At 39.8% G+C, this 19275-nt stretch overlaps 2 protein-coding genes across 2 annotated transcripts in view; both read left to right on the top strand.

Annotated features, from left to right (window-relative positions):
- Nucleotides 1-19275, top strand: part of tmem8b (transmembrane protein 8B) — a 1109927-nt gene that overhangs the window by 255207 nt on the left and 835445 nt on the right. The window lies entirely within an intron of this gene.
- The window catches only part of fgf10b (fibroblast growth factor 10b), an 8825-nt gene continuing 1510 nt past the window's right edge, over nt 11961-19275 (top strand). The window contains exons 1-2 of the mRNA XM_037680931.1: nt 11961-12414; nt 18358-18461. Of these exons, the coding sequence (XP_037536859.1) occupies nt 11961-12414; nt 18358-18461 (558 nt within the window). The remainder of the gene's footprint in view (nt 12415-18357; nt 18462-19275) is intronic.

Raw genomic sequence — 19275 nt, 5'->3', positions numbered from 1 at the left:
TAGCACCTTTCTGTCAAACTTGCGGTGCTCCTCTGTTAGATTCATTAATAAGAAAAAAGTGTTGCAGGTCAACCCTTTCAGGTCCAGCTGAAGATTGGTCCTTGTGTTTTTGTGTGCCGTTGTACTGAAATCATCTGTTCCATCCCATTGATCCAATTTCCCAACTTTGTTCACTGTCACTTTTTATTTTATTTTAGTTTTTTATTTAGAAATTTATTAATTTCATTAAAAACAAAATAACTATATACAATAGAAAACAAAAAAAGTATGTATACAATCAAAAATAAAATGAAAGGTAGCAGAAGAAGAAGAAATCTTATGATATCTGCCCCTTTTTGCTCAGAATTTATTCAAACAAAAGTAATTTACAAAAAAAAAAACAAAGCTGTTCAAATTATTTCCTTACATTGCAATCAAATACCGTAATTTCTGGACTATTGAGCGCACCTGAATATAAGCCACGCCCACTAAATACATAAAAAAATTCAATTTCGCACATATATGGACCTTTAAAAGAGATCCGTCCTGTCTACAGCCTTCAGCATCTATAACATCTCTTAATGAAATGAGGATAACGAGTTACAACAACATTTAATTTCCCTTTGGGATTAATAAAGTAGTTTTGAATTGAATTGAATATAAAGGCCGCGCTTGTCTATAAGCCACAGGTATCCGCTGTACCAGGAGATATTTACACAAAGATTATTTTGAACTTTTAATTAAATATGTACCAGTAACATACACAAATACATACAGTAAAGGTTTTTTTCAGAACTGTGCCTGTAACGAGGCTGGTTAAAAATAAATAAATATAGTAGCCTACCAGGAAACGCCTAGCTTACACGCAGCAGCTCTATTCCTTCTTCGACAGTCAGATCAATCGCGCTTAACTTGAAAGCTGCATTTTTTGTGTGTGTTCCATGAGGAGGATGTTCACGAAGTGCAAAATAACTGACCTGAAGTATTTAATGAGAGTGCGTTTCATTTACGGTAATTCAAAGTTTCATTGGTCCGCTGTGACCTGTTCGATAATTTCATTGGTTAAATTTTATTTTTTGCCTTTATTTATACAGGTAGTCTCGTTGAGTCATGAGAACCCACCCCTCAAGAGAGACGTATATTAGGCAGCTACGTGAGCGCCCGGGTGTGATGAAGCTAAATGTTTTGGAGACAGGAAGCTCGTTAGCCCATCAAAAACAAAATCCATTAGTTGCAGCATTATACAAACCGCGAGGTCCAAAGTTTGTGAAAAAAGTAGCGGCTTATATTTCAGTAATTACGGTACAAATAAAATTCAAGGTATAATTATAAAAAAAGAGCATCTTTACTTTGATGGGCTACAAGTTGGGGAGACAAAATGAGGAGGCACATTAGTGAGTTAGGACATGAGGCAATCCTATTGGCTGATTTGTTCTTTGTGCAAATAAATTACATTAAAATGCTGTTTTGTTAAATCAGCTTTGTAAATGGCACACGAATAAAAGTTGTTTTTAGTAGTAGTAGTTTGTGTTAATTTAATTGATTTGAGTTGAATCAACCCAGTATTCAGGTTTGAACAGCACTGCCTGCAGAACCACAGAGAAATATGTCAAAATGAGTATTTGTGCTTCGATTTTTGCCATTTATTGCCTTGCAGCCTTCTGCTTTGAGACCCGTCGAGCCTGCAGGGTTGTCAGCCCGGAGTGCATGCTGCATCACCTGACTCAGCAGCTCTGTTTCCAGGATCAGGTTCGGCTGGCCCAGATTTCCCCGGCTTCTCTGGGCCAGATAACTTGACTCGAATGGCTGTTGCCCTGCTCTGTACTCCTTGCTGCTGTCATTCAAGCCAGAGAGTTGGTCAGCATTAATGGAAGGAGTAACACAATACAGGGTCAGTGTAAACCTAACAATGCCCAAGCAAACACCAGACCATTGCATTACCTAAACAATTTTATATTTTTTTTTACCTGTGCTATGCCGCCGTGTTGCTCAACGTAAAACTGTAAATGATAGAGCCTCATTGAGCTGAAAGTCAGGGACTGAGAATGTGTAGGCTGTAATTCAGACGTAACTTTTCATTTCTTTGCTTGATATAATATAGAAAAACCTGTTTTTGCATGTTTTTTGTGTGTGATTTGATGTTTCCACACTAGTGCTTTGAGCGTCTATATGCTTTTCTGTGTATAGACAAAAAAAATAGTATTAAGTAATCAAATACACATTTAATAAAATAGCAGACATAAAAAAAACATATATTTCTTTAATGCCTTTTACTGGAACCGTTAAATGCTACAAACAACTAAAGTGCGAGATGTTCTCTAAAAAAGGACAAGCTGCTCATAAAATGACTCCTAACAGCTTGAACAGCTCATTTTCATTGTTCTAATTCCAAACAAGTTTGTGTTCGGATTCAGTAATTGAATGCAAGTTTGTTTTGTTGATTTTCCAAGCCTTCACTCCACGCTGCCTGCAAAGCTTTAAACCTTAAAAAGAAAAGGCAAATTAAGTTATTTGTTTACTTGTTGCACGTTTCCCTAGCCCGTCGCAGAGCGTGAAGCAGAGGAAGTGCTCTTGTCCACGCTTGTGTGTGTTTGCTCGTCTGCAGCATTATTAAAACATCTCATGAGACGGGATTTCATTTTAAACTCCCAGAATAATCATCAAATGTGAATCTATAAATGAACATTTAGAGTCAGAGCAATTCAAGAAAGCTGCCGCAGCTTAACCTTAGCTAACACTAAATATCTAAAACAGTCAAATTTACAGAGGCTGATCTAATATTAGTGTGGTAGTAGCAGCTGAGTTATTTTACAAACTCCAAGCATCACATCTTTCAAGATCTCACAGTATTTCATGCTTAAGTTTTTTTATACGAAGTTTGTCTAAAACTTCATCCCTTCTCATCATAAGATGATCCATAAGATGCTGGCATGGAAGGCAGCGGGCGATATAATAAATACAGTAGTCTCTCGTTTATCACGAGGGAGCCGTACCCTGAATTTCCACGATAAGTGAAAAACAGCGAAGTAGGAAAAGTAGTATATATGGGGTGCCGTTCGTAAAGTTACACAGTCAAAAAGTAACAGCAATACTTTGGTTTATTTAGCCTTTCATAAGAAAAAAAAAAGTTTTTTTTTCAAAGTCATATTTTCACCATGTCATTCATATGTCATGTCATAGTTCCAAACTAAATATTTAATTTCCCAGCTAAATAATTAATTTCTAAGCTAAACATTAAATTCCTAAACAAAATATTTAATTTGCTATCTAGAGATTTAGCTCAAACCTAGATATTTATTTTCCAGGCTAAACATTTAATTTCCAAAATAAATATCTAATTCGCTATCTAAATATTTACCTCAAACCTAAATGTTTATTTTCCAAGCTAAACATTTAATTTCCAAAATAAACATTTAATTTTCTAACTAAATATTTAGCTTGGACCCAAATATTTGTTTTTCAAACTAAACATTTGATTTCCAGAATAAATATTTAATTTGCAAATTAAATATTTATTTTGGATGTAAATATTTAACTTGCTAGCTAAATATTTAGCTTGCAAACTAATTATACCTTAGCTTAGCTTGCAAGTTAAATGTTTTGGTCCATCCGAGCTAAATATTTAGTTAGCAAATTGAATATTTAGATTAGGAAATAAATATTTAGCTTAAAACTTAAATGTTTAGTTTGGAAATTAAATATTTAGCTTGGACAATAAATATTTAGTTTGGAAATTAAATATTTTATTTAAACCTAAATATTTAGTTTAGTAACTAAATATTTAACTTGCAAGTTAAGTAGGGGGAGTGGTGGTGCAGAGGTTAGAAGATGGGCTTGTGATCGGAAAGTCACAGGTTCAACTCCCGGTACCGTCAACATGAAAATGTGGATGGCAAAGGTAGAACACCCACACCACCCTCCACCCTCATTTGCACCACTCTGGGCCCCCGAGCAAGGCCCTCAACCCCCACCATCTGCTCCCCAAACAGGTCTCTCTTGAAAATGAGTTCTCGTGGCTCAATGAGTCTGTATAAATAAAGGGTAAATGAAAAAAAAAGTATTTAGTTTGTAAACCAAACATTTCACTTGTAAATTAAATATTTAGTTTGGAACTATGACATTTATAAATGTGTGAAAAACATGGTGAAAATATGATTTTGAAAAAAAACCCTATTTTTTTCTTATGAAAGGCTAAATAAACCAAAATATTGCTGTGCATTTTTGACTGTGTAACTTTACAGATGGCACCCCATAAGTACAGGTAGTAAGTAGTAGTTTATATATATATATATATATATATATATATATATATTTTTTTTTTTTTATAAAGGCTTTTTAAACCCTTCTCACACTCTTGCAATATTCTAAACAAAGTTTCTAAACTCTAAACACTCGAAAAGAGCAGAGAATATCAGGATTTCCCTCTGTGCCTCCGCTGCTCTCAGCCACCTGCAAGCGCTCTTGGCCACGCCCACTTCTCCACTTTGCACGATTAGCAGATCAGCTAATCAGCTGATCAGCTGCAGGAGGAAGTTTATCCTGCAGTAAGGCCCGCTCAAAGCAGCAGCAGGTGCTAAATAATTTAAAATAACATATTTTAAATAAAAATTCCATGCCAATTGTGCGACTCATCCGTCAATCAGCCAATTGTGTGTCATGTACAATCTTGTTTTGAACACCCGCGATAGAGAGAATCTGCGATAAACGAACCATGAAGTAGCGAGGAACTACTGTTTATATATTTAGGAATTATGACTTATGTGCATCACATTTTATTTTTATTATTCTTATGTGTAGTTGAAGATAACTGCCCTGGGTGGATTTTCCACCGCATTTGCTTCCTTGCAATAGAGGTTATTGATAAGTGATACAAATCTATGAACAGGTGGTAAATGTTGGGGGATATAAAGGTCATAGATGCTTTTCACTTACTAATGTCAAATGTTATACAGTATAAACCACGTGTAAGAGTTGTTTTGTTTTTGCAATGTGGAGCCTGCACAAACATGGAGCCTTTCACCTCATAAACTCAAGGCCTGGAAAGCAAAGTTGTCTTGACCTCACGTTTGTACCAGTATAAAAAGACACTTCTTTATACTGCCTGTGGACAGACTTTGTGATCCAGACGTGATGCAACATCCTGTATGCTGGTTTTCAATGCTCTTCCATCTTGCAAGATTAAAAACCTGGGTGATTAACGATCTTCTCCTTTCCTGTGCGGCTTATTTATTTAATGAGCTGATGATAGGATAATTCAATCCAACAATAACACACTTCCTAACATAATAAATAATATTTTATATAATATTATTTATACAGCAATAGCTTTAATTCTGGAAAAATTGTACAAGAATTGCCAACAAATCCTTTAGTCAGTCCAGCAAACTAAAGGACTCCATCATTTTAAGCAAAAAATAAAATTCAACTATTTCCATAAGCCAGTCCTGCTCCTTACTCCACAAATGTCTCTTTATTTTCTTAAACACCCAAAGAAATCGCATGAAAATTACAGCTGTCTGCAAAGAACAGGAGCGTTGCCTTCACTCTGTGATTTAGTAAAACGCTTTGGTTGTAAATTATACTGCATGGTCACCTCATATTTCTCGGAGCACCGCCGGCTGAACCAGTCGTTTTATCTGTAAGTAAATTCCACCGGCCTCCTGAAACTGACACTCAACAGAGAGCGATGATGTAAGTGCCTGTTCAGGATGTGGAAGATAAAATGACTGAGCTCCATTGATCACAGAAGAGCAGGATACAGCAACCTCATCTTTTGGGTTACCGGACACCGCCCAAAGCAACAGCCGAGAACTCATTAAATATTTACATTAGATGACCAAGAGAAGCACGAGGCCTCCGGTATGAGCGAAGCATGTGTTCAGCTTGAATGTACCATTAAATGGAGAATGTTGCTTTAGAGTGTCTTTACCTCTCAAATCCCAGTGTAAATCAGACTTGGAGTAGAAAACAGGCGAGCGTCATCTATGCACCAACCTGCTGGGTTTTAGAGCAAAAAAGTCAAGTCTGGTGGCTCTCATCTGGACTCCATCAGGCTGTATGTCCCCAGGCAGGCAGACTGGCATCCTTGGACCAGGTCTGTTTCTTTATTAAAGCCTCCTCTGACCCAGCACACACCGATCGGGCCCCAGGGAGCACACACATGGTTCCCATAGGTCACTTTGGTTGTTTGCGAGTTGTGTGTTAGATTCTCTCACAAACCACATATGGATTTGAGCTTGAGCAACACGAAGAGAGGTGCTTTTCTTTGTATAACATCTGCCTAATGATAGTGTACCGAAAGGGAGGCGCCAATATGCTCACAGTGAGGTAAAGGAAAATTAGAGACACATGAGAAATCCAAAACAAGGTGAATTTCCACAGTTTAAATGCCAGTGTGATACGTTTTATTGAGCAGAAAGCACAACAGATTGTAACGATGATTGCATAATTTAGAAACAAACCACAGTTTTACTTCAGGGGAATGCAGAAAATGAAGCCCATTTTGTGCACATTATGGTTGCAAATACACCTCTTTAGGTTGCTATTGGTTGAGCAACAAGAGTAGAGTGCTGCATTCATACTCACCACCTCAGCTCAGTGACTACCACCCTCATCAGCTCAGTGGTGCACTGGCGTCGGTGCCCCTTTCTGCTTAATTTGTTTCACAAGGCAAGAAAAATGCAACTCAAGCTCAGCTTGAAAGCGGATATGACTATGCATAAACAGTAATTCTGGATTTTACATGTAACTCTCACAGTAAATAACTTATGTGTTGAAATAAATTAAAATGTTTTGAAGAAAAAAAATCTAATCACGATCAAAAGCTTCTCTTGCTGTTAATCTGGTTGCTTACATTTCACCAGACACCTAATTTCAAACAACAACAAAAAAGTAAAATCAAATCTCTGCTGATAGCGTATACATTTTCAGTATTGGACTCCTTTTTGAGATTTTGTTTTTAAATTATGAAAGATCGCAGGTAGGGCTGCAGCCCGTAGGGGAGGATCAGAGGCTGATTTGTATGTTCTCTTCTTTCTAGTCCTGAACTTTGAAAAGCAATTCATGGGGATAGATGTATAAAGATACACTAAATGCAAAAGCTCTGAGCAAGGATGGAGATGAGTCCGGCTCCAGTCCCTGCAAATCTCACTTATATTAGGTTTGGAGGGGGGTGGTTGAGGGGGAACAGGCATGGTTACGTTCACAAAGAACGTGCTCTTTAACCTCTGAAAATGTCCTGCAAATCGTGCGTCTGTCAGCATCGTTTATCTGAGGCACCTTCAGAGGACTTTGCTCTCAGACTGCAGGTTTACTTGTGGTTCCTAGAGTTTCTAAAAGTAGAATGGGAGGCATTCAGTTATTATCAGGCTCCTCTCTTGTGGAACCAACTTCCAGCTTCTGTCCATGAGGCTGACACATTGTCTACTTTCAAGTCTTAAGTCTTTCGTTTTTGATAAATCCTATAGTTAGGATCAGCTTGGGTTTCCTGAGCTATAACTTAGTTGTGCTGCTAGACTCCTGGAGGACAAATTGACCACATCTCCTCACTCTGCTGCTGTCTGTACTTCACTTGTTTGTGTTTGTAATTATTTCTATCCTTAAAATGTGATTTTTGTCTTTCCTCCAATAAAAAGTGCACCTGGACATGTCATTCTGTGTTTGTTTGTTTCTCCTTCCTGTTCTCTCAAACCCAGCCGCTCAAAGCAGATGGCCGCTCATCCTGAGCCTGGTTCTGCTGGAGGGTTCTTCCTTAAAGGGATTAAAAGGGAGTTTTTCCTTTCCACTGTTGCCAGTGTGCTTGCTCAGGATGGTAGACGGCGACAAAATGAAGATTCAACACAATTGGGGCGGCTGTGGCTGAGTGGTTAGAGTAGTCGTCGTCCAGTGCAAGAGTTGGGGGTTCAATTCCACCAGCTGTCACATGCCAAAGTGTCCCTGAGCAAGACACTGAAACCCTCATTGACTCCAATGTGTGTCCCATCCGTGTATAAATGTAATAAAGCACTGATTAGTCATAGTCGAGTGTTGTATGAATGAGTAAATGAGGGCACAGAAAAGCACTTTGAATATCTTGATAAGATAGAAAGGCGCTGTATAAGTACAGTCCATTTACTGCTTGCTTCCTTCGATAGAGAACATTTACTAATTGGCTTTTTATGTATGTAAATGTTTCTGTTCAATGCCCCTGAGACAACTTCTGGCACTATATAAATAAACTGAATCAAATTAAATTAAATTACTGTATTAGACTAGTCAAAAACAATTTCCTAAAGTCATGAGATAATATCTGTGCTGCTTTACACTGTTCTGTTCTATTTCATAGTTCATGTATTTATACCTGGTAAATTATAGCTAAATGTCAAACGTATACATAAAATATATATTATCAGGCAAAAAACTTACATTGTTTCCCCAAAGTTCATGCTCATTAATCCAGGAATAAATCCAGCAATGTTCAGTCAGGTCATCTGGACATTTCTTTAGTTGCTGAGACGTTTCATCCTTCATCCATAGGACTTCTTTACAGAGTGGAAAAAAAGTTTGCTGGTGATACGCTGGGAGAGAGCTGTTTGTGAGATTCAGTTTGATTTGGTGGGCTCCTCAGACTGAAGAAGTCATTTGGATTAAACATTTCAGCAACAAATGAAACCATCCAGATGACCTGACTGAACATTGTTGGATTTATACCTGGATTAATGAACATGAACTTTGGTGTTTTGAACCACTTCGGCATGGTCTGCCGTGGGGGAGTTGACGGGGCAGAGGGTGGGCCCAGAGGCCATTTTATCACCAGCAAACTTTTTTTTGCCACTCAGGGTGTGAGAGGTTTGTGGGATTCAGTTTAGTTTGGTGGGCTCCTCAGACTGAAGAAGTCCTTTGGATGAAAGATGAAACGTCTCAGCAACAAAAGAAACTGTCCAGATGACTTTACATTTTTTCAGTTTTGTAGAATTTTTTGTAGAACAAAAACTGATCGTCTCTATAGTAAAAAAAACTATACAGCCAGTATTTTCTGAAGGAACACATATTACCTGCTGCCTTTCATGACAGATATTTAAACTAAAACCGTGTTATGATAAGAAATGATGGCGTTGTTGCCATTTTGCCACCTTGAAAATAACATAATGCACAATCTCATGCAATATTGCCAGTTGTCACACCGCTCAGCTCCCACCACATTCCCTTTTAGTGCAGTTTCCTTAAAACTGGCTGAGTTATAGTCATTTTTGTGTTTTCTAAGTTCAGATGCCCTTCGGTGGCCGTTTTAAATTTGCTTAGCTCTAAAAATTAATCAGAAATATTCTCTTGGCGTTTACTGAATGTTTCGTGACAAAATGTTCAGAGATTTATGAAATATTTTGTTAACAGACAGAGTTGGTTGTAAATAATTACCATCAAAATTCTGATCAAAGATTTTGCACGATAGGTTAGAGCTCAGAATGTGTGGGGGGGATCATTCTCAGCTGCTACCACATCATGTTTTAAATTTGCAAAGTTGGCCGAGATATTTTTAACGTCACTTGGCTGTGGCAGCCACGTTGAACCAGGTTGACTTCAAAAGTTAAGAAACTGTAGATTTAAACTGAATGAGTATGTTCTGCAGTTTTGTTTTGTTTTTTCATTTGTCCAATAATGTTCATGAAGTATTTTTGTAACAAAAGTGATACAATTGGATGGTTATGATCACCTTTTGCCTTTCTGCGGTAGCTAAAAGAACTTTCTAGACCAGGGCTATTCAACTGGTGGCCCTCGGGCCGGTGACTTCAATCTGGCCCACTTCACATTTAAATTTTTTTTTTTTTTTGGTATTGGGTATGGGTGTTTTATTGCATTTATGATTCAATGCAATAAAATAAACAAATTTAAAAGGTAACAGATCATTATAATCTTTTCTTTATTTACATAACGATTTTAATCGCTGGATGTTCGTTCCACGAGCTGCTGGCTTTCAGGAACTGTGGCCCCCTGAGCAGTTTTGTTGAATAGCCCTGTTCTAGACATTATTGTAAACACAGGACCATAAATCAAAGTGTGTAGTGCTTTGTTTTAGTGAACATTGGGTCTTGTTATAATGTGCAAAAGCTCCATCATTTCTACAGTAAACAGACGCCTGCTACGTCCATCTCTGTCCTTTCCACATAGATTCAGGTTATCACAGTGAGACGTGACGCTGCAGAAGAAATGCTGATAAGATTCTTCTTTTGCATCCTCAGATAAAGTCACGCCAAGACCGGAGTGAAGTCCAGGCTTCTGTTCTGGCTGCAGAATGTTGACAAGCACTAAAACTGGGCTTTACGAGAAAAAGAAATCAGGGAAACCGGACAGATTAAAGAAACAATGATAGGGTAGAATTCATGAATCTTGTGTTTTTGCTACATTTTTCTCATTTTTTTTATACATACTGGACCGTTCCTTTTATTCTGCGATGAAACTGTTCGTCCTGTACCTGCCCTGCTGTCTTAAAGAGTAAATTTTTAAGAGCCTCTCATTGGCTAACAGCCACTCAGACACCTGAGTCCCAGAGGAACATAGACGTCTGCTGAGTGGAACTGGAGAGCCGCATTGCATTACAGCTTTGCAGGAGCGATAACACACTAGAATAAAGAGCTGCAAACAAAAAGAGAGGCTTTAGTGATAAAACAACATCCAGGCTTGGAGCAGCAAAAGTAACTGAATATGATTTTTATCTGCAGAGATAACGTGTGTGTTATCACATCTTTATGAGCATAGTTCAAGTTGTAATGTTCATCCTCTTCACTCTCAGCTGTGTGCATGTAGTTTACAGTTTTTTTTGTTTGTTTTTTGTTTTTTTAAGTAGAAGACTCTTTTTTTTTTAAATCATTTACACTGAAAAAGACAAATAGAATGAATCAATGGAGCAATCAGTGCAATCAGAAGGAGTCGGGACAGATCAGGTCCTATCTTCTTCCTGGCCCCGCAGCATCCACAAAGATAAACCTTGTCACCACCTCTCGCCTACTCTCATAAGTTGGATTTGTTTGTATGTTAGCGCACACACACACACACACACACACACACACACACACACACACACACACTCACACACTAACACGCAGAGCAGTACTTGCTCCCATATGTGAGAGGGGAAGTTGAAAAAAGGAGGAGGGATCAAGTAACTTAAGCAGCTCCACACAGCCACACACAGTTGTTTTCTGTGATCTCTCTGCAGGTGAGGAATTCTCAAATCAAGAAAAGGGACACATGCAGCCCTCAACCCTGAGACCTCCAGACGCTGTCGCTGCATGAAGGTGGAATTATATAAAAGAAGAGAGGGAGAGGAAAGACAAAACGAGAGGAGCAGGACATCTGAAAGGGACAGATGGATTGCCTGATTTGCGCCTGGATTGACCAACGTTCCTGTTTAAATCCTTTTTCCTCCTCAGGGGGAAATTTACAAATGCTTTTGTGCACATTTGGAGTCTAACAGCTTTTAAATTGATGCTGAGTGGCATCATCTTTATCTCACAGGAACTAAAGATTTACGTCAGTTTTTTTTTTGTGTGTGTGTGTCAGACTTTCAACTTGGATTTCAATTCTTTTTCCTGTTTGACATTCTTTTTTTTTTTTTGGAGATATTTTTGCCTTTTTTAATCTTTAATATTCAGCTTGGCAATACAATAATCCCTTTTTGGAGCCAGGGACAATAATTAAAATATTACAGCCTATCTTGAAAGAACAAAAACCCTACAAGAAATAAAAGATATTTCTTACTAAAATACACTTATAAACGTGTCTTCCAGTGAAGACTTGACTTGTTGGGCATTACACAATCAAACTAACTCAAAAGGATATACTGGTATTTCATGCAAGTGCTGAACAATTTGGACTCTGCAGGGGGACCATCTCACCCAGTCTGGACTGTGGAGGGCTCCCCTCCCTGCCCTTATAGTCTCTCCTCACCCCCAGCAGCATGTCCCAGGCTCTGAGGCTGCCTCTAGTCCTCCTCACAGCAAACTACCATGATCAGATGGACTGCTGGAAGGAGTAAGGCTGCCTTTGCCTCGTTTTGCTCCTGGTCTGGCTCAGGAGCTCGTTCTGGCTCTGGGGCCAGCTTCAGGTCACCAACACTGCTTTCCTCCCCGTCTTTCCCCTTCCTGCTCACGCTTGTGGTTTTCTCCCTGTCCCTACCTGAGGCCACCTGCCATCAGCCCCGCAGAGACAGACTGAGGCCTGCTAACCTGCAAACACTTGAGGCTCCACTGAACCTTTCAAGGTCTGAGCTGATCTCCAGACCAAGGGCCACCAGGGGCCCCCAATATCGGGCCGGAGGACCACAGGGCAGGCATGTGCGCAGCTACAACCATCTACAGGGAGACATACGGAGAAGAAAGCTTTTCTCTTTCCAAAAGTTTTTCCTGAGGATTGATAAAAATGGACAAGTCAATGGAACCAAGAGCAAGGATGACCCCCTCAGTAAGTAACTCTTCTTAAATGTGTGAAAACAGATTAATCCGGTTCTTAAAAATGGTTCATTAAGACTACCTGGAGTTAAATCTTGCAGTCAGTTGGAATTTATTGCATGGACAAAAGACACTCGTCTAAAACTAAACTTCTGCTCCGTTTTTGTGGTGAAGAAATTACAAAAATAAAACAAAAATAGGCTTTGTTGATCGCTGTAATCAGCCATCTTTCCAAAAATTAGGTTTTTTTTGTTTTCATTTTGGATCAAACATGCTTAAATGTGCATTTTTGACCAAATATGCATCAAATCCTCATCCAAAAATGTAACTACAATTAAAAAAGTCCCTTCCTGATCATTTTGTTGGAAGCTTGGAAGAAGAATTCCCAGTTTGGGTTGTCCTTTGTTTTAAACCAGACATCTGACCGATATCTCTCCTGTCCAAACACTCAGCTCAATGATGGTAGCTCTCAGATGGTTTAAAAAGGAGCAGGAGCAGATAACTCAGCCATTATCAGGCAGTCTTCACAGCCCAGAGTAAACAGACCTGATAACAGCCACAGAAAAAACAGGGCCGGAGCAGGAGGGGGGTGTATATGACTGTCAGTCTTGATGCTTTTAGGCCAGTTCTGCTTCTCTTTTTGTTTCTCCATCACTCCCTCACTCAGATTATCCCTCTGCCAGCCTGCTTTGGAGCAAATTGCACACCTTCAGCCCCAGCTCAGACATTTGTTTGACATTTTCACTCAGAGAAATGTGTCTTTAAGTGATTACATGATGTTTGTTTCACTGTATCAGTCAGCGAAAAAGCATTCCCATTTGTTAGCCACCAAGCTACGTGTGCGTGCCCACCAGCCGCCATGCAGGCTCGCACATGCTCCAGTGGGTGTGTGATCGTATAGTAGCCGACACGTGCTCACTCATCCTGAACACACATGCACACAATTTATACATCTCCTTCATTGTTGCGTGCTTCGTCTTTCCTTCGTTTTCACGGTTTCTCCAACTCATATAGCGTGGCTTTAATGCTCCTCGTGGGAGAGCACAAACCGCGCAGTCAATCAAAGTGACTTGAGGGAAATGGCACTGGGAAGCAGAATGTCAGGGGAGATGTTTGTTTGGACAAGGTCATGACAGAAGAAGCTTTAATTTCCTGACCATGTTACAAAGTGATGCCTTTACTGCCAGCTTTGTTAGCAGTTTCTTTCAAGTCGTAAAAACCGAAGTGAAGCGAGGAAGTCTGGCTCAGTTTTATTGAAACGGTTGGTGTGAATTCAACCTAAAGTTTATGTTTGTTTGGAGGGTGATTTACTCCTCCATCTTTGTTTCAAATGACCCAGTATGGTTTTTTTTTTAAGTCAGTAGCATTTGCTGTGGATTGAACAGCAGGAAGAGGAGGAGAAAAGGAGATTCTCTAGAGGTACAAGTTCATGAATGAGCTGACTGAACATCATTGTGGCCACATCAAAGCTAGCATCTTCAGTATCAATGGTGGTGCCATGAAAAAGCTGTGTCCTGGGGGGGTCTGGGGACACTGTGTTTGGATTCTGAGCCCTCGTATCAGGTTCACATGGTAAAGAATACTACACAACAGCAGCTTCAGTCTTTACTCTGGCCCCCGGGGCTAGACATGATCCCAGATCTGGCATCCTTTGTGGACCCCTCATGGTCTCTTGAAGTGACAAAATATCAAGTTTTTTTTCTATGGACTGTCTATATTTTCTGAATTGCATAGTCAAATAAAAACTTTAAGTTAAAGCTCATCCTGAATGACATTGTGTGTTTCTTAAACTATGCTTAAGAGCTGAATTAGATGCACAAAATCCAGTTTTGAGCGCTATTATTTGGCCTCGCAGAGACCCAGCTCACTGTCTGTTACAGAGCCAGTATCCAGCCTCCCACAGATTTATGGGGATGCCTGCGTAAAACTGTCCCACATGGCTTTCCAACCCGCCAGGGGCCTGTGCTGAGGTTACAGAAAGGCAGCGAGAAAAGGAGGGAGATTATTCCAAAGTCAGCTAAGTAGCTATCTGTGTGGTTTAAGTGCGTAATTAAAATATCTATGAATCACAGCTGAGCACTTTTAAATGTAGAAGCAACTAGCAACTTTGTGTAACGAGTGAAAGGATGCCAAATCAAACTCAGTCAGATATGGTGGTGTGCTGTCAGGATTGTGTGTACTCATTAAACGCTGGACGTTTGTTTCAGGCGTATTCTGAACGGGCTCAAGAGGTGTTTTATTTTGGCTATTGGAATGTGAATTTTCAGCATCCCCGTGTAATTGATCTTATTTAGTCAAAGCCCTGCGCCTGCAAAACAAACATGCTGCTCTTGTAGAGGCCTGAGGAGGCAAATGTGTAGCTTTTCTCCTGTCTGTAAAAACAGTGCGGTCTTTACCGACTGTCCGTACACTAGATCCTGATTTAGAACCCACTCTGCTCTATTTTAGGACATGGAGATGGTAGCGATCAAACCTCCTCATATTTTAACTTATCTGTGCAGACCAGTGCCAAAGTAGGAGTGAGGAAAAATAACCCTACAAGCAGCAAAGTGCACGTTTCTTACCCCTTTTGGCATCCCACAGTGGAAAAACCACCTTTAAATTCTCACTAACTCCAAACAGAGCATATCAAATAAGCCGCACGTTATAGGAAAAAGCAACAGGACTTCAAAGATGGAAAAAATACTGTCTCTCTTTGTAAACAGCTGAACACGCAGCTGGTTCACTTAAGGCAACATTTTACGTGTGCTGTACGCACAATGGAGCCCATTTAAACAACAATTTGTCTAAATTTGTAATGGTTCTAAAAAATTTTTTTTTAGTTTTGCCTTTATCTACTCATTTTTGCAATCATAAGCTAATTTATTTGCCAATTGAACGACCCCAATTATAAAAAACTGTGGCGTTGTATGAACTGTACTGTATTTTGCAGACCATAAGGCACACTTAAAATCCTTTAATTTTCTCAAAAATTGACAGTGAGCCTTATAATCAGGTGCATCTTATGTATTAATTCTGGTTGTGCTTACTGACCTGGAATTGATTTTATGTGGTTATTGTGAATGAGATGAATAAAGTTTGACTTATCTGACTGTTTTGTTTCTCTTAATGCGCCTTATAATCCGGTGCACCTGATGTATGAAAACAGGACGGTTCATTGATATAGTCCCTTATAATCCAATGCGCCTTATAGTCAGAAAAATACGGTAAATAAAAACAATGCAATGATTAGCAACTCTCATAAACGTGCTTTTTCACGACATAAAGTAAATATATCAAATGTAAAGAATAAGAAAATGTACAAATTTATGAAAAAAATAAGGAAATTGTAAATTCGATGCCAGCTACACATCTCAAAATGTAGAGACAAAGGCTGTAAAAGTAAGTGGTACACATAAGAAACGATTAGAGAAGCATTTTGAAATGAATTAGCTTTATTGACAACCAGCCAAAAATAGAAGTGAGGATGAAAAGAACATTTTAGAGAGGCTGAATCCCTCTGAAGTAAAGATGGGCAGGGGTTCATCAGGTTTTTTTTTTTTAAACTGCATAAAAATAATAGAACAGTTTTAGAATAATGTTCCTGAAAAGAAAATTGTGAAAACTTTGAAAATCCCATCATCAGAAGATATGAAAAAGTACTGGAGAAATCTCAGTTTGCAAAGAGCAAGGCCAAAAATCAATTTTAGACGCCCGTGATCTTTGGGCCTCAGGCAGCCCTGCAATATTAAAATGATTGATTATGTCACTACATGGACCCAGGAACACTTCCACAAATCAGTGTCTGTAAACACAGTTCACAATGGCTTCCATAAATGCTGGTTAATGTTTTATTGAGAAGAAGCCATAGGTGAGCCCCATCCAGAACCACTGCTGTCTTCTCTGGGCCAACGCTCATTGAAAATATGGAGGCAAAGTGGAAAAGCATTCTGTGGTCAGAAAAATCTAAAAAAAAAAAAATTGGGGGGGGGGGGGGGGGGGGGGAGACCAAGGATGTCACGCTCTTTTTTATTAGAGGAGTGGGACCATCTGGCCTGTTATCTGTGCTCAGTTTAAAAACCTGTCTTTCTGATGGTATAGGGGTGCATTAGTGTCATGGTATGGGCAGCTTTCATACAGGACTCAGAACAGTATATACAGGTTTTAGAACACGTGCTTCCAGAAGAGTGGGGACTGTTGAACAGCCAGACATATATATCAGACAAGAATGAAACAACAACTCCAACAATCTCTGGCAACTGATCCTCAGTTGGTTTACAGACTGGTGTTAACAGAGGGCGTGCTTCACAGCGACGGACATCTCCATGTCCTAACATTTTGAGTGAGGATATTGCCATAAATTTCTAAATGACATTTTTAACCTTTCTTTTTTTTTGTTTGTTTAAACAAATGATATATTTACTTTGTTCCATTGGGACTAAAATATGGTTTATGAAGTTTGAAAATCATTGCATTCTTTAGTCGTTTACATTTTGCATAATATCTTAACTTTTTCAGATGTGGGTTTGCAAACCAAGCTAAGCTTTCAAACACTGAGGAACAAATGGAGACATTTTTTATTCTCTCAGCGAGTTTGCACGCTGGGCATAAATGCATATTCACCTGCTGCATTATTATATGTGTGTGTGTATGTGTGCATGCGTGTGTGCATGTGTGTATATACAACCTGTCTCGCCCCTGCCTCCGGTGGCTGACTTTGATCAGTGATCATTACAGCCTTTCTAATCCTCACTCCACCCCCAGTCTCACTGTCATGGCTCCTCTGTCCTCCTCTGTTCCCCTTCCTTTCATCCCTCCCATGTTTACAGAGTAGCCAGGGACTGCCATAGATTGTCTTACATTCTCACTCCATACCTGACATCCGATCCCTTACAGAAACCAGCTCCTCTCAGATCTTCAATGGCCGTTGTGTCACCGTCCCCACCACCACCTTGCAGCTCCAAACCTCCACTGCCCTGAGGTGCTCCCTTTTGAACTAGAAATCAATACAGTCAAGACCTCACGGACAAGGAAAGAAAGCTGCTATATATTTAGGTTTATTTTTTGGCGGGAGTGGGGGTGTGTGGGGGGGTCACACCTGCATTATCCACTGTCCACTCGCCAGGGTCTGCTCCTCCGGAGTGGGACTGACAGTAGAGCCGAGTGCCACACAAACAGTCATCAGACTCAGACGTGGCTACAGATCTGATCAAAGGATGTCGTTGACTCTTTGGAGTTCACGCCCCCACGTTGGTGTGTGTGTGTGTGTGTGAGTGTGGGCCTCCACATGCGTGCTTATCGAGATAAAATAACGACAGCTCACAGGAAGAGGGGAGAGGAAGTCAGGGAGGGCAGCATGAAATCAAACATGCCATGGGAACCAGCAGGATTCACTTACAAACAGGCAGCAGCAAAACACGAGACAAGTGGCTTCTGTGGTCAAAGGACACATTAGGAAGTTATATTTCTCTGACCTCTGATACTGAGACCACACAAATAATCGCAGCCGTCTGCAAGGAAAAACACACGCTTGTTAGCCGGGGTATAAATTTACCTTCTACTAACCCAGGAGAAGCCTGAATCATTTGTATGGTGACTTGGAAACAGAACCTGAGCAACCCGGGACTCTCCGTGGAATCAACCTATTAATTTTCCAACAAAATGAGCAGTGCAGCTGGGATTTGTTACGCAGGTGTAGGCTGTAAAATAACTTTAAAATATCACAGAAAATGATGAATGTGCTCAGAATAATTGCAACCTTACGAAGAGCTACTGCTTAACGGTCCTAAAATGTGAATGCAATGTGCTGCTGGGTATTTTATTCTCCCAGATGCCTTTAAGAAAAATTCAGATATTTTTGTGTTAGTGTTAACTCTTCTTCCACGAAGAGTCTGGAATACATTCATTTTTGAAGCGTGTTAAAGAATCATATGTTCGTTTAGATAATTAACACCTCTGGCCTTTTGTTGTGAATCAGGTATTCTGGAAATCACATCAGTGGAAGTGGGAGTGGTGGCCATTAAAGGGCTGAACAGCAACTACTATCTGGCGATCAGCAGGAAAGGAGAGCTGTACGGAGCGGTGAGTACCACACTCAGGGGTCCACACAGATAGTGTTAGATTCTTCAGCCTTTATCTCAGACAAACTTATCGTGACTTTGGATTCTACTTCCACAACCAGGCACGTGCACACGTGTGAACCTCTAGGAAATGTGGAAGATTTTCTGTCAGAAATTGTTCCAAGATATGCATTAAATTCTACATAAGAGCACCAAACAATATAGATTATGGAGTCATTTATTAGTTTGTATTTTAACAGGAAATAAAATCAAGTTACATGTTAAATAATGTAATTGTTGCTTTGTAGACAGGACTTTTCTACCTAATGGCTAAGTTGCAAATTAGTTATTAAACAAAGCTATTGCCTTTCAAATTAAAGTCCTCGCTATTAAGACCTTCTCACTGAAGGGTCGAGGTTCTTTATTGTCATTCTCATCACACATGGTACATGAGGTGGAACAAAACTGTGTACTCAAAGTCCCAGTTACATCCAAACGTAGCAAAAATATGAAGTATAACAAGAAACTGTATACAAGGATCTATGAAATCTTGGGAAAAAAATCTATGAAATCGTGATCTTGGGGAGTGGTGGCGCAGAGGTTAGAGAGGTGGGCTTGTGATCCGAAGATCGCCGGTTCACGCCCCGGCCCCGACAACATCAAAATTGTGGGTGGGGTAGGTGAAACACCCACACTTGCCCCCACCCTCATTTGCCCCACTCTGGGCCCATGAGCAAGGCCCTTAACCCCCACCATGTGCTCCCTAAACAGGTCTCTCTTGAAAATGAGTTCTCGTGGCTCAATGAGACTAACCTGGATAAATAAAGGCTAAATGA

This window comes from Nematolebias whitei, chromosome 8 (assembly GCF_014905685.2).
Source record: "Nematolebias whitei isolate Nwh7 chromosome 8, NemWhi1, whole genome shotgun sequence".
Taxonomy (NCBI): Eukaryota; Metazoa; Chordata; class Actinopteri; order Cyprinodontiformes; family Rivulidae; genus Nematolebias; species Nematolebias whitei.
Note: the sequence above shows the minus strand (reverse complement) of the source record. Positions and strands in the feature narration are given on the sequence as shown.